This window comes from Loxodonta africana, chromosome 2 (genome assembly GCF_030014295.1).
Source record: "Loxodonta africana isolate mLoxAfr1 chromosome 2, mLoxAfr1.hap2, whole genome shotgun sequence".
Taxonomy (NCBI): domain Eukaryota; kingdom Metazoa; phylum Chordata; class Mammalia; order Proboscidea; family Elephantidae; genus Loxodonta; species Loxodonta africana.
Window position 1 is genome coordinate 205438657 of NC_087343.1, and position 12695 is coordinate 205451351.

The 12695-nt window shown below is 36.7% G+C and overlaps 1 protein-coding gene across 1 annotated transcript; it reads right to left on the reverse strand.

Moving 5' to 3' along the window:
• Positions 1-10391: 10391 nt before the first annotated feature.
• Positions 10392-11488, reverse strand: LOC100669247 (olfactory receptor 14A16-like). Its single transcript, XM_003404966.4, has one exon. The coding sequence runs from the start codon at positions 11421-11423 to the stop codon at positions 10443-10445; it is 981 nt and encodes a 326-aa protein (XP_003405014.3). The 5' UTR covers positions 11424-11488; the 3' UTR covers positions 10392-10442.
• Positions 11489-12695: the final 1207 nt, after the last annotated feature.

Genomic DNA, 12695 nt, shown 5'->3' on the forward strand with positions numbered 1-12695 from the left:
ATCAGGTGGACTCGGGAGAGTGTGTAGGCAACTCTTGACTGGAGGGAGGATGGGAAGATAGAGAGAGAGGGAAGATGGCAAAATTGGCATGAAACGAGAGACTGTAAGGGCTGACTCAATAGGGGGAGAGCAAGTGGGAGAAGGGAGTAAGATGTATGTAAACCTACATGTGACAGACTGATTGGAATGGTAAATGTTCACTTGAAGCTTAATAAAAATTAAAAAAAAAAAAGAAATACTAAAATGAGTACTCTGATTAGAAAATCAATAATATCAGATATCAAATGAAGACTAGAACACAGAACAGAACAACCAGATATCCACCAAGATAGGCAAGTCACAAAAACAAATCAAGATAAAAAATGCTCAAAACAGGGAAACAACAATGTCATTATGTAACAGATGACAACATTAAAACAATAAACAGGGATTAAAATGTAGTCATAGATCTTTCATATGGAGAGGAAGTCAAGGAGACATAAAGAAATAAAAGCTAGTTTTAAACTTAGAAAAATGGGGGTAAATATTAAGGTAACCACAAAGGAGACTAACAAGCCTACAACTCAAAGTAAAATACAAGAAAAACAAAAAGACTGAGCAGAAACAAAGTCAACAACAACGAAAAAGAGGAAAAGACAAATATAAAGAAAAACTACTCAGCACAAAAAATTAAGAGGAAAAAAGAAATTGTAAATGACACACACAAAAAGACATCAAAATGACAGCACTAAACTCATACCTATCCATAATTAACCTGAATATAAATGGACTAAATGTACCAATAAAGAGTCAGAGAGTGGCAGAATGGATAAACAAAACACAATTCATCTATATGCTGCCTATAAGAGACACACCTTAGACTTACAGACACAAACAAACTAAAACTCAAAGGATGGAAAAAAATTATATCAAGCAAACTACAATAAAAAAAGAGTGGCAATATTAATTTCTGACAAAATAGACTTTAAAGTTAAATCCACCACAAAGGATGAGGAAGGACATTATATAACAATTAAGGGACAATATACCAGGAGGATACAACCATATTAAAAATTTACGTATCCAACCACAAGGGTTCAAGATACATAAAAACAGACTCTAAGAGCCTTGAAAAGCAAGATAGACAGCTCTACAATAATAGTTGGAGACTGCAACACACCACTGTAGGTGAAGGACAGAATATCCAGAAAGAAGCTCAGTAAAGACACTGAAGATCTAAATGCCACAATCAACCAACTGGACCTCAGACATATATGGAACACACCACCCAACAGCATCCAATGCAAAAGAAACATTTTCCAATGCACATGGAACGTTCTCCAGGATAGACCACAAAGTAGGTCATAAAGCAAGCCTTAACAGAATCCAAAATATCAAAACTTTACAAAGCATCTTCTCTGACCATAAAGCCATAAAAGTAGAAATCGGTAACTCAAAAAGCAGGGAAAAGAAATCAAACACTTGGAAATTGAACACCTTGCTCAAAAATGACTGGGTTATAGAAGAAATTGACAGAATAAAGTAATTCATAGAATCCAATGAGAATGAAAACACTTCCTATGAGAATCTTTGGGACACAAGTAAGCATCACTCAGAGGTCAATTTATATCAATAAATTCACACATCCAAAAAGAAGAAAGGGCCAAAATCAAGGAATTATCCTTACAACTTGAACAAATAGAAAGACAGCAACAAAAGGAAAGCACAGGCCCTGGAGGAAGGAAAAAATAATTCACCATGACCAAGTGGGATTTATACCAGGTGTGTAGGGATGGTTCAGCATTTGAAAAACAATCAATGTAATCCATTACATAAATAAAACAAAAGACAAGAACCACATGCACTTATCAACTGATGCAGAAAAGGCATTTGACAAAGGAGAACACCTATTCATGATAAAAACTCTCAGCAAAATAGGAATTGAAGGAAAATTCCTCAGCATAATAAAAGGCATGTATACTAGGCCAACAACCAACATCATCCTAATGGAGAGAGTCTGAAAACATTCCCCTTGAGATCGGGAACCAGACAAGGGTGCCCTTTATCACCACTCTTATTCACCATTGTGCTGGAGGTCCTAGCCAGAGCAATTAGGCTAGGTAAAGAAATAAAGGGCATCCAAATTGATAAGGAAGAAGTAAAGTATCTCTATTTGCAGATGACATGATCTTATACCCAGAAAACCCTAAAGAATCCTCAAGACAACGGCTGAAACTAATAGAAGAATTCAGCAGAATATTAGGATACAAGATAAACATTAAAAAATCAGTTAGATTTCTCTACACCAACAAAGAGAACGTCGAAGAGAAAATCAGCAAATCTGCAAAAAAGTGAAACAAGATCTATACCTCACACTGTCGCACAAAAACTAACTCAAAATGGATCAAAGAACTAAATGTAAAATCTAAAACTATAAAAATCACGGAAGAAAAAATAGGGACAACACTAAGAGCTCTAAGACATGGCATAAACAGTATACAGAACATTACTAACAATGCGCAGACACCAGAAGAGAAAGTAGATAACTGGGAGCTCCTAAAAATCAAACACATATGCTTATCCAAATTCTTCACCAAAGAGTAAAATTACCTACAGACTGGGAAAAAAAATTTTTCGCTATGACAGTTCCTATCAGCATCTGATATCTAGAATCTAAGTGATACTACAAAAACTCAACAACAACAACAAAATAGCCCAATTGAAAAATGGGCAAAGTGTATGAACAGGCACTTCACCAAAGTAGACATTCAGGCAGCTAACAGATACATGAGGAAATGCTCACTATCATTAGCCTTTAGAGAAATGCAAATCAAAACTTCATTGAGATACCATCCAACCCCTACAAGGCTGGCATTAATCCAAAAAGCACGAAATATTAAATGTTGGAGAGGTTGTGGAGACACTGGAACACTTATACACTGCTGATGGGAATGTAAAATGGTACAACCACTTTGGAAATCTATTAGCATTTCCATAAAAAGCTAGAAGTAGAACTACCAAATAATCTAGCAATCCCATCCTTGGAATATATCCTAGAGAAATAATAGCCTTCGCATGAACAGATATATGCACACCCATGTTCACTGCAGCACTGTTTACAATAGCAAAAAGATGGAAGCAACCGAGGTGCCCGTCAATGGATGAATGGATAAATAAATTAGGTATATTCACAGAATGGAATACAACACAAAGATTAAGAACAATGATAAACCCTTGAAACATCCCATACCATGGAGGAATCTGGAAGACATTATGGTAAGTGAAATTAGTCAGTTGAAAAAAGGAAAAATATTGTATGTGACTACTGTTATAAGAACTCGAGAAAAGGTTTAAACACAGAAGAAAATATTCTTTGATGGCTATGAGGGTGGGGAGGGAGGGAGAGGGGTATTAACTAAAAAAATAGTAGACAAGAACTGTTTTAGGTGAAGGGAAAGACAACACGCAATATAGGACAGGTCAGCGCAACTGGACTAAACCAAAGCTAAGAAGTTTCCTGAGTAGAACCGAATGCTTCAAAGGCCAGAGTAGCAGGGGTGGGGGTCTGGGGACCATGGTTTCAGGGGACATCTAGGTCAATTGGCATAACAAAATGTATTAAGAAAACATTGTGCATACCATTGGGTGAATGGCATCTGGGGTCTTAAACACTAGCAAGCGGCCATCTAAAATGCATCAACTGGTCTCAATCCACTTGGAGTAAATGAGAATGAAAGAACACCAAAGGCACAAGATAATTATGAGCCCAAGAGACAGAAAGAGCCACATAAACCAGAGACTACATCAGCCTGAGACCAGAAGAACTAGATGGTGCCAGGTTATAAACGATGACTGCCCTGACAGGGAACACAACAGAGAATCCCTGATGAAGCAAGAGAACAGTGGGATGCAGACCTCAAGTTCTCGTAAAAAGGCCAGACTTAATGGTCTGACTGAGACTAGAAGGGCCCCGGACGTCATAGAACCTGGACCTTCTGTTAGCCCAAGACTGGAACCAAAGGTAGAAAATGATACAGGTGAGGAGTGAGTTTCTTGGCTCAAGCGGACAGATAAGACTACGTGGGCAGCTCCTGTCTGGAGGCGAGATGAGAAGGCAGAGGCGGATGTAGATGGCTGAATGGACATGGAGAATACAGAATGGAGAGGATGAGTGTGCTGTCTCATTAGAGGGAGAGAAACTAGGAGTACATAACAAGGCGTATAAAAGTTTTTGTATGACAGACTGATTTGTAAACTTTCATTTAAAGCACAATTAAAAAAAGAATTCCCAACAACAACCAAAAAGCTCTGGCCCAGATGGTGTCACTGGAGAATTCTACCTAACATTTAGAGAAGTGCTCACACCAGTACTACTCAAACCAGTTCAGACCATAGAAAAGGAAGAAATACTCCCAAATTCATGCCATGAAACCAGCATAATGCTGATGCCAAAGCCAGGCAGAGGCACCATAAAAAAAGAAAATCATAGCCCAATATCTCTCATGAATATAGATGAAAAAATCTAGTCAATAGAATTCAGTGTCGTAACAACAACAAAAAAAAATACACTATAACCTCTTAGGATTCATACCAGGTATACGAGGATGGTTCAACACTAGGAAATCAACTTATTCCACCACATAAATAAAACAAACAAACAAAAAGAATCAGATGATCGTCTCAATAGACACCGAAAAGGCATCTTACAAAGTTCAATGCCCTTTCTGGATAAAAACTCTCAATAAGATTGGAATAGAAGGGAAATTCCTCAACAAATAAAAGGTATCTATACAAAACCAACAGCCAACATCATTCTCAATGGAGAGAGGCTGAAAGCACTCCCTCTGAGCACAGAAACAAGAAGGATGCCTTTTATCCTCATTCCTATTTAACATTGCGCTGGAAGTCATAATTAGAGCAATAAGGCAAGAAAAAGGAATAAAGGGCATCCAAATTCTAAAGGAAAAAAACAGTAAAACTATCTCTTTTTGCAAATGATATGATACATAAAGAACCCCAAATATTCCACAAGAAAACCCCTGGAACTAATAGAAAGATTCAGCAGAGTTGCAGGATACAAGGTGAACATATAAAAATCAGCTAGTTTCCTCTACCTCAACAAAAAAGGCTTTGAAAATTAAATCAGGAAAACAATATCATTTATAACAACCCCTAAAAAGATGAAATAGGAATAAATATAACTAAGGATGTAAAAGACCTGTACAAAGAAAACTGCAAAACACTACTGCAAGAAACCAAAAGAGACCTACGTAAGTGGAAAAACGTATCATGTTCATCTACTCAACATTGTGGAAATGTCAATTCGACACAAAGCGATCTACAAATATCAACAACATTCTTTAACAACACGGAAAAACTAATCACTAACTTTATACAGAAAGAGGCCCCGGTTGAGTAAAGTATTATTGAAGAAAAAGGATAAAGTAGGAGGACTCGCACTACCTGATCTCAGAACTTATTATACAGCCACAGCAGTCAAAACAGCCTGGTACTGACAGGCACATAGATCAGTGGAACAGAATCAAGAACCCAGATGTAAATCCATCTGCCTATAGCCACCTAGTCTTTGAAAAGGCCCAAAGTCCATTAAATAGGAAAAAGACAGTCTTTTAAACAAATAGTGCTCGCAAAACTGGATGTCCATCTGTTAAAAAATGAAACAGGACTCATACCTCACACCATACACAAAAAACTAACTCAAAATGGATCACAGACCTAAATATAAAACCTAACATGATAAAGGTCATGGAAGAAAAAATAGGGACAACACTAGGGACCCTAATACGTGGCATAAAGAGAATACAAACTGCATCTAACAATGCACAACCACCAGAAGATGAACTAAATAAATGGGATCTTTTAAAAATTAAACACTTATACTCATCAAACGACTTTGTCAAAAGAGTAAAAAGAGAGGGAACCCACAGACTTGGGAAAAAATTTTGTCTATAACATTTGCTACAAGGATCTAATCTCTAAAATCTGTAGAATACTTCAATACTTCAATGACAAAGAAGCAAATAATCCAATTAAAAAATGGTAGTGGGTATGACCAGACACTTCACCAAAGAAGATGTTCAAGTAGCTAATAGACATAAGGAGATGCTTGTAGTTGTTAGCATTACAGAAAAGCAAATCAAAACTGCAATGAGATACCACCTAACCCCGACATTACTGGCATGAATCAAAAAAACAGAAAATAAAAAATGTTGGAGAGGTTGCCAGGAGATTGGAACTCTTATGCACTTCTGGTGGAAATTTAAAATGGTACATTCACTAAGGAAAATGAAATGGCACCACCTTTAAAAGTTAAAAATAGAAATGCCATATAATCCAGCAAACCCTCTCCTAGGAATACATCCTAGAGAAATACGAGCCATCACACCAATTGTCATATACACCCAGTAAACCCAATGCCATCGAGTCAATTCATATACACATCCATGTTAATTGCAGCATTATTCACAATAGCAAACAGATGGAAACAACCTAAGTGCCCATCAACAGGTAAGTGGATAAACAAACTATGGTATATGCATGCAATGAAATACTGCACAATGATAAAGAACAATGATGAATCCGTGAAACATCTTACGATCAATATGGATGAATCTGAAGAGCATTATGCTGAGTGAAATAAGTCAGTCACAAAGGACATATATTGTACAAGACCAGTATTATAAAAACCTAAGAAAAAATTTACACACAGAAAAAAAAACTGATGATTATGAGAAAGGGGAAGGAAGGGATGGGGAAGAGAAATCAGTAAGTAGATAGTAGACAAGCGTTAAAGTTGGTGAAGGGAAAGACAACACACAATATAGGGGAAGTCATTACAGCTTGACCAAGGCAAAGTCATAGAAGCTTCCTAGACACATCCAAACACCTTGAGGGACCGATTTACTGGGGCTGAGGGCTGGGGAACATGGTCTCGGAGGACATATATTTCAACTGGCATAACACAGTTCATAAGGAAAATGCTCTACATCCTACTTTGGCATCTGGGGTCTTAAAGGCTTTCAAGTGGCCATCTAAGATACATCTTTTGGTCCTATTACTCAGAGCAAAGGAGAATGAAGGAAACCAAAGACACAAGGAAACTATTAGTCCAAAGGACTAATGGGCCACATGAGTCACAGTCTCTTCCAGCCTGAGCCCAGAACTAGATGGTGCCTGGCTGTCACCACCAACTGCTCTGACAAGGATCACAACAGAGGGTGCCAGACAGAGCAGGAAAAAAAAATGTAGAACGAAATTCAAATTCACAAAAAAAGACCAGACTTACTGATCTGACAGAGGCTTGAGGAATCCCCGAGTCTGTGGTCCCCAGACAACCTGGTAACTCAGAACTAAAGACACTGCTGAAGTCCACCTTTCAGCCAAAGATTAGACAGGTCCATAAAACAGCCAATAATATGTGTGAGGAACATGCTTCTTAGTTCAATCAAGTTTATGAGAACAAATGGGCAAAACCTCCCAAAAGTAAAGGCAAGAAGGCAGGAAGGGACAGGAAATCTGGATGAATGAATGCAGAGAACCCAGGGTTGAAAAGGAAGGGAGAGGGTGCTGACACACCATGGGGATTCCAACCAATGTCACAAGACAATTTGTGTATATATTTTTGAATAGAAAACTAATTTGCATTGTAAACTTTCACCTAAAGCACAATAAAATAAAATTCAAAAAACCTATATTAGAAAGTGATTATTTAGACACTAACTGCAAATCCTAATGGCATGCCCTATTTACATTACTGAAGTTGGTATACTGATTAAATCAGATTCCAATCTATATGATCCCATGATCATTGATTTCATAATGCTCACAGTCATCGATGATATTGAAACAGAAAGCAATTAGCATTCCCAACCTTAGGGATGAAGCTAAAGCCATTTAGAAAATTTTGGCTGAATACTGAGGCTTACATCAAATTTTATTACATCTCTAGTTAGAAAGATACCAAAATGGGAATCAGTAGGGGAAAGAAAATGGCATGCCTTTTCTAGGGCTCTTGTACCAAATAATCACAAATTGGGTGGTTTGTAAGATAAAAATGTATTGTCTCCCAGCTCCTAAGTCTGAGGTCAATGTGTCACCCATGTTGATTCCTTCTTAGGCTTTATGAGAGAGTCTGTTCCATGCCTCTTTCCCAGCTTCCTGTAGCTCTAGGCATTCCTTGTCTTGTAGCTGCATCATCACACGGCATTCTTCCCTCTGTCTATCTCTGTTTATCCTCTTGCTTTTTAATAAGGATAAAAATGTATGATTAAAACTTTCCTAACTGATAACATTTGCAAAGACCCTATTCCCAAACAGGGTTATGATCACAGGTACAGGTATTATGACTTCAATATATCTTTTTTGGGAGGACACAATTCAACCATAATATGAATTGGATTGTGCCCCCCAAAAAGTTATGTCAACTTGGCTAGGCAATTATTCTCAGTATTCTATGGTTGTCCACTATTTTGTGACCTGATGTGATTATCCTGTGTGTTATAAATCCGTTAGAATTGATGTTAATGAGGCAGGACTCAATCTACAGGATAAGGTTTTATGTTGAATCAACTTCTGTTGAGATATAAAAGAGAGAAACTAGCAGAAAGAGAGGCGGGTCTCCTACCACCAAGAAAGCAGAGCTGGGAGCAGAGCACATCCTTTGGACCACTGAGAAGCTCATAAATCAGGGAAATATCAATAACAAGGACTTTCCCCAGAACTGACAGAGCAAGAAAGCCTTCCCTGGGAGCTTGCATTCTGAATTTGGACTTCTAGCCTCCTAAATTGCACGAGTATAAACTTTTGTTTGTTAAAGCCATCTATTTTGGTGTTTCTGTTATAGCATCACTAGATAACTAAGACAATCCATAACAAAGGTCTGTATTAATCTCAATGTAATATACAATATTTGAAGACATCCAAGCATTAAAGAAAGGAAACTTTAGATGTGTTAGAATAACATGCCATATTCAGTCAATATTAAAATGTAATTTCAAAGCAGATGAGTGTATAGCTGTGTAAAGTAATTATAAAACAATATACTGACAAAGATACAGTAAAAATTCAAAACAAGTTAGTGAGAGAATTATTAATTCATTAACCCTATTACTTTTTTGATTACATTCATATTATATATTTATTTTTTCTTGTAAACTGTAGTGTTGTATGTGAGTGATTATAGTGGTTAAAAACATAATATAACTTATCCCCCCAAAGATCAATTATTTCTATGGAATAAATGTTTTGGAAAATAATAAAAGCAAGATCAAATAGAAGGCATGGATCATCATCTCCCTTTTACCTGGTAAATTCTAATCAATACCTCTTTCTGCAAAAAGATTTATTTGCTGCACGTTTAAATTTGGCTAAGGTCATGAGTCAAAAACTATAGGAAAAAAGGCAATTGATAGTATTAGCTAAGTCACCAACTTTTTTTTCAACACACTCTCGTCTTCCAATTATTGTGGCCAGGGTTTGAATGGGCAAAAGGGAATACCAAAAGAAATACTAACAAGGCACATATCAAACGAGCCTCTATAAGTTAAGTCCCTCATACTGGTCAATAGGGATAGGGAATTAAGAACAGTACTCATTTTCAGAATTTTGAATGAGAAGTAGTGAGGTGGAATAAAAAAATACAAAACAGTTTTTGCTGCAACTAGAATACACACTTTTAACAAATTTTTAGCTTTCTATATTTTATGCAAACCAAAAATGCTGAGATGATATAAACACATGGGTGTACTAAACGTTAATTAAAAAAAAAAAAAGTTTATATATGTTTATATAGAGGCAAGTAATTCTCCCAGTAAGCGATGTCTGTCCTGTTATTTCTCCAATAACATGTATGAATTTATTGCTTAGAATAAGTAAATGTTTTATTGACTGAAGTGTCAGTTGTATGGATTTAGATAATAGAAAGTATACACAAGACTTTCAGTATACACCCAGGGAAGATTTATTACAGGGAAAGTTACAGCAGTGCAGCAGCAAGAAAAATGAATGCCTCATTAGTGAGGTCCGGGACAGACAGCATCCAGGGTCCTATCTCAACCACACAGGGAGTTTTCTCTCAGGATCACAAACGAAAACTTTAGGTGATAATTGGTCTTAGGAAAGGCATAGTCTCATTCCATAAAGAGGCTTTCACAGATCCCTAGGAAAGGAGCCTAACCCAGGATACCTGAACAGGCTGAATAAAAAGAAAACAAGATAGCCTAATAGCAACCAGGGAATAAACATACACGTGCACATCTTTATTTAGCAACACTCAGAAGCTGTAAGTTGTCAGACTCAAGCACATTCACTAATAGTTAATACATTTTATTTCAGTTTGGCCAAAGATCAGCACCACAATTGCAGGGAACAATGGAAATAAGCACAGAGTTACAACAGACCAGTTTGGATTAACCCTTATATCAATGCTAATAGGAGGGATAGCTCTATTCTTGAAGGAAAATAAGAAGGTTTTTCTTTGTCAAGAGCTTTGTAGTGATTAACTTCTCTAAACCAACCTTCATGGCCTCGTTTCTCAGGCTGTATATGATTGGATTAAGGGAAGGGGGCAACACAATATATAAAGCAGATAGAATGAGATCATTGAAGGATGCAGACCCTAAAATAGGTTTTAGATAAGCACCAAAGGCAGTTGAGAGGAACAGAACAACCACTGCCAGGTGTGGGAGGCAAGTGGAGTAGGCTTTTGACTGTCCTTCTATGGATGGAATCTTCCTGACAGTGGAGAAGATGCAAATGTAAGAGATGATGATACAAACAAAGCAGCAGAAATCTAGTACTGCATTAATGAGAATGAGTGCAATCTCTGCAAATATATATTCTGAGCAAGAAATAGCTAACAACTGGGGAATATCACAGAAGAATTGTTGAATTTCACTGACTCCACAGTAAGATAAAGAAAAGGTAACTGCAGTGTGTATCACACATATCAAACCACCACTGAGCCAAGACAGAGATGCCATCTGCACACACTTGGCCCTGTTCATGATGACTTCATAGTGCAGGGGATGGCAGATGGCAGCATAGCGGTCAATGGCCATCGCTGTGAGGAGGAACAGCTCTGTGGTTGCTGAAAAGATCACCAGAAAGAGCTGGATGACACAGCCAAGGAAAGAGATGTAGTTGCTGTGGGTCAAGGAGTTGATAATAGCTTTGGGCACAACTGCAGAAATGAGGCAAAGATCAAAGAGGGAGAGATACCTTAAGAAGAAGTACATGGGTTTGCGAAGGCATGGGTCCAAAGAGGTTATGGTGATAATGAGACCATTCTCCATCAGGGCTGCCAGGTAAATCACTATGGAAGTCCCAGCTTGTAATAACTGAAGCTTCCACGGGCCAGAAAAACCTACAAGAAGAAATTCTGTCACCGCTGAGATATTGTTCATTCTCAATGGAGTAATCTGCATTAAAAAATACAAAAGTCATGAGTAAAGGGATAAAGAATACTAATTGTTCCTATATAATGCTAAACAAACATTAACCAATTAAAATGAGAGCTTTAATAGTAAATTATCTTGTCCATGAAAAATTGAAAAATCGTTCATTGTTCACATGTGCCAGATGTATTCTGTTTTATCAAGTTGTCTGTGTGTATGTGATACCTTGAGTTCAGCCATATAAACAGATTGTTGACCATGCTACTTCTTATCATCAGATTTGCAGAACAAAGGAGCCTGTGTATCAGGGAGATAGATCTTTATTCACACGTGATAGGAAGTGAAGGAAAAACCATGGACTCTTTATTTTGTCCACGCTACAGTCTATGTCCATTTTGCTTTCAATTTTTGTCTGTCAATCCATTTGATTATTTGATTTATAGTTAAAATTTATTTTTATATATTTTTCTTATAAATAACCTTGAAATATTAGGGATTCCTGTCTATATATTATGGTAAATTCCTTTCCTCTTACTCTACTTAAACTCCTCTCATATCTTCTGAGATTTAAAAATTCTTGTTTAAAATGGATTACATTTCTTATTCCCAGAGCTTCTTCTTTTAACCTTCTGTGTTTCACTGTTCTCTTCCCTGACCATTTCATATGCTTTCAGTTATCGAGTTTCCAATCTTATGGGTTCATTTCTTATATTCTTAAACTTATTTCGATGGATAAAGAGATAGATAGAAATAGGTACATATATGCTTGCCTGTGTTTAATTTAATATTGATATTCAACATAAAGACATAAGAAATGATACACTTCTATCTACAATTCTATCCTTATTTCCTTTGTCTGTATTCTAAATTCTAATCCCCTGTTTCCACTTCTCTGAGGGACATTTTACTTACATATACTAACTCCTTCCAGTATTTGTCTAAACGTAATCATATATTAAATGAAAAATTGTATATACTTCTTTATTTACTTTAAAATTGACCAATGCTTTGGAGAGGGAAACAAAAAAGGGTTAGAAACATGTATATTATATAATACCTATGTATTTGTCTATTTCTCTCTCTTACATCAGTATTGTTTTCTAATACTGTAGTTGAGATACTTCTCTGACAATATTTGTGTTTTGTCTTTTTTTTTTCCTACGAATGATCCTCTCTCTTTATTTAAGAATTCAGTTAATTCAACTGCCTGGTAAAGGATAAAAAGAACTCAGTTTGAAAATAATGGGTGGATAAATTCAGTCTAAAATGCTGAAATCAACCAACTCATGCTCTTTTCCAAAT

Excerpts from the sequence above, each read along its gene's own strand:
- LOC100669247 (XM_003404966.4), bottom strand. The coding sequence starts at position 11,423 with ATGCAGATTACTCCATTGAGAATGAACAATATCTCAGCGGTGACAGAA.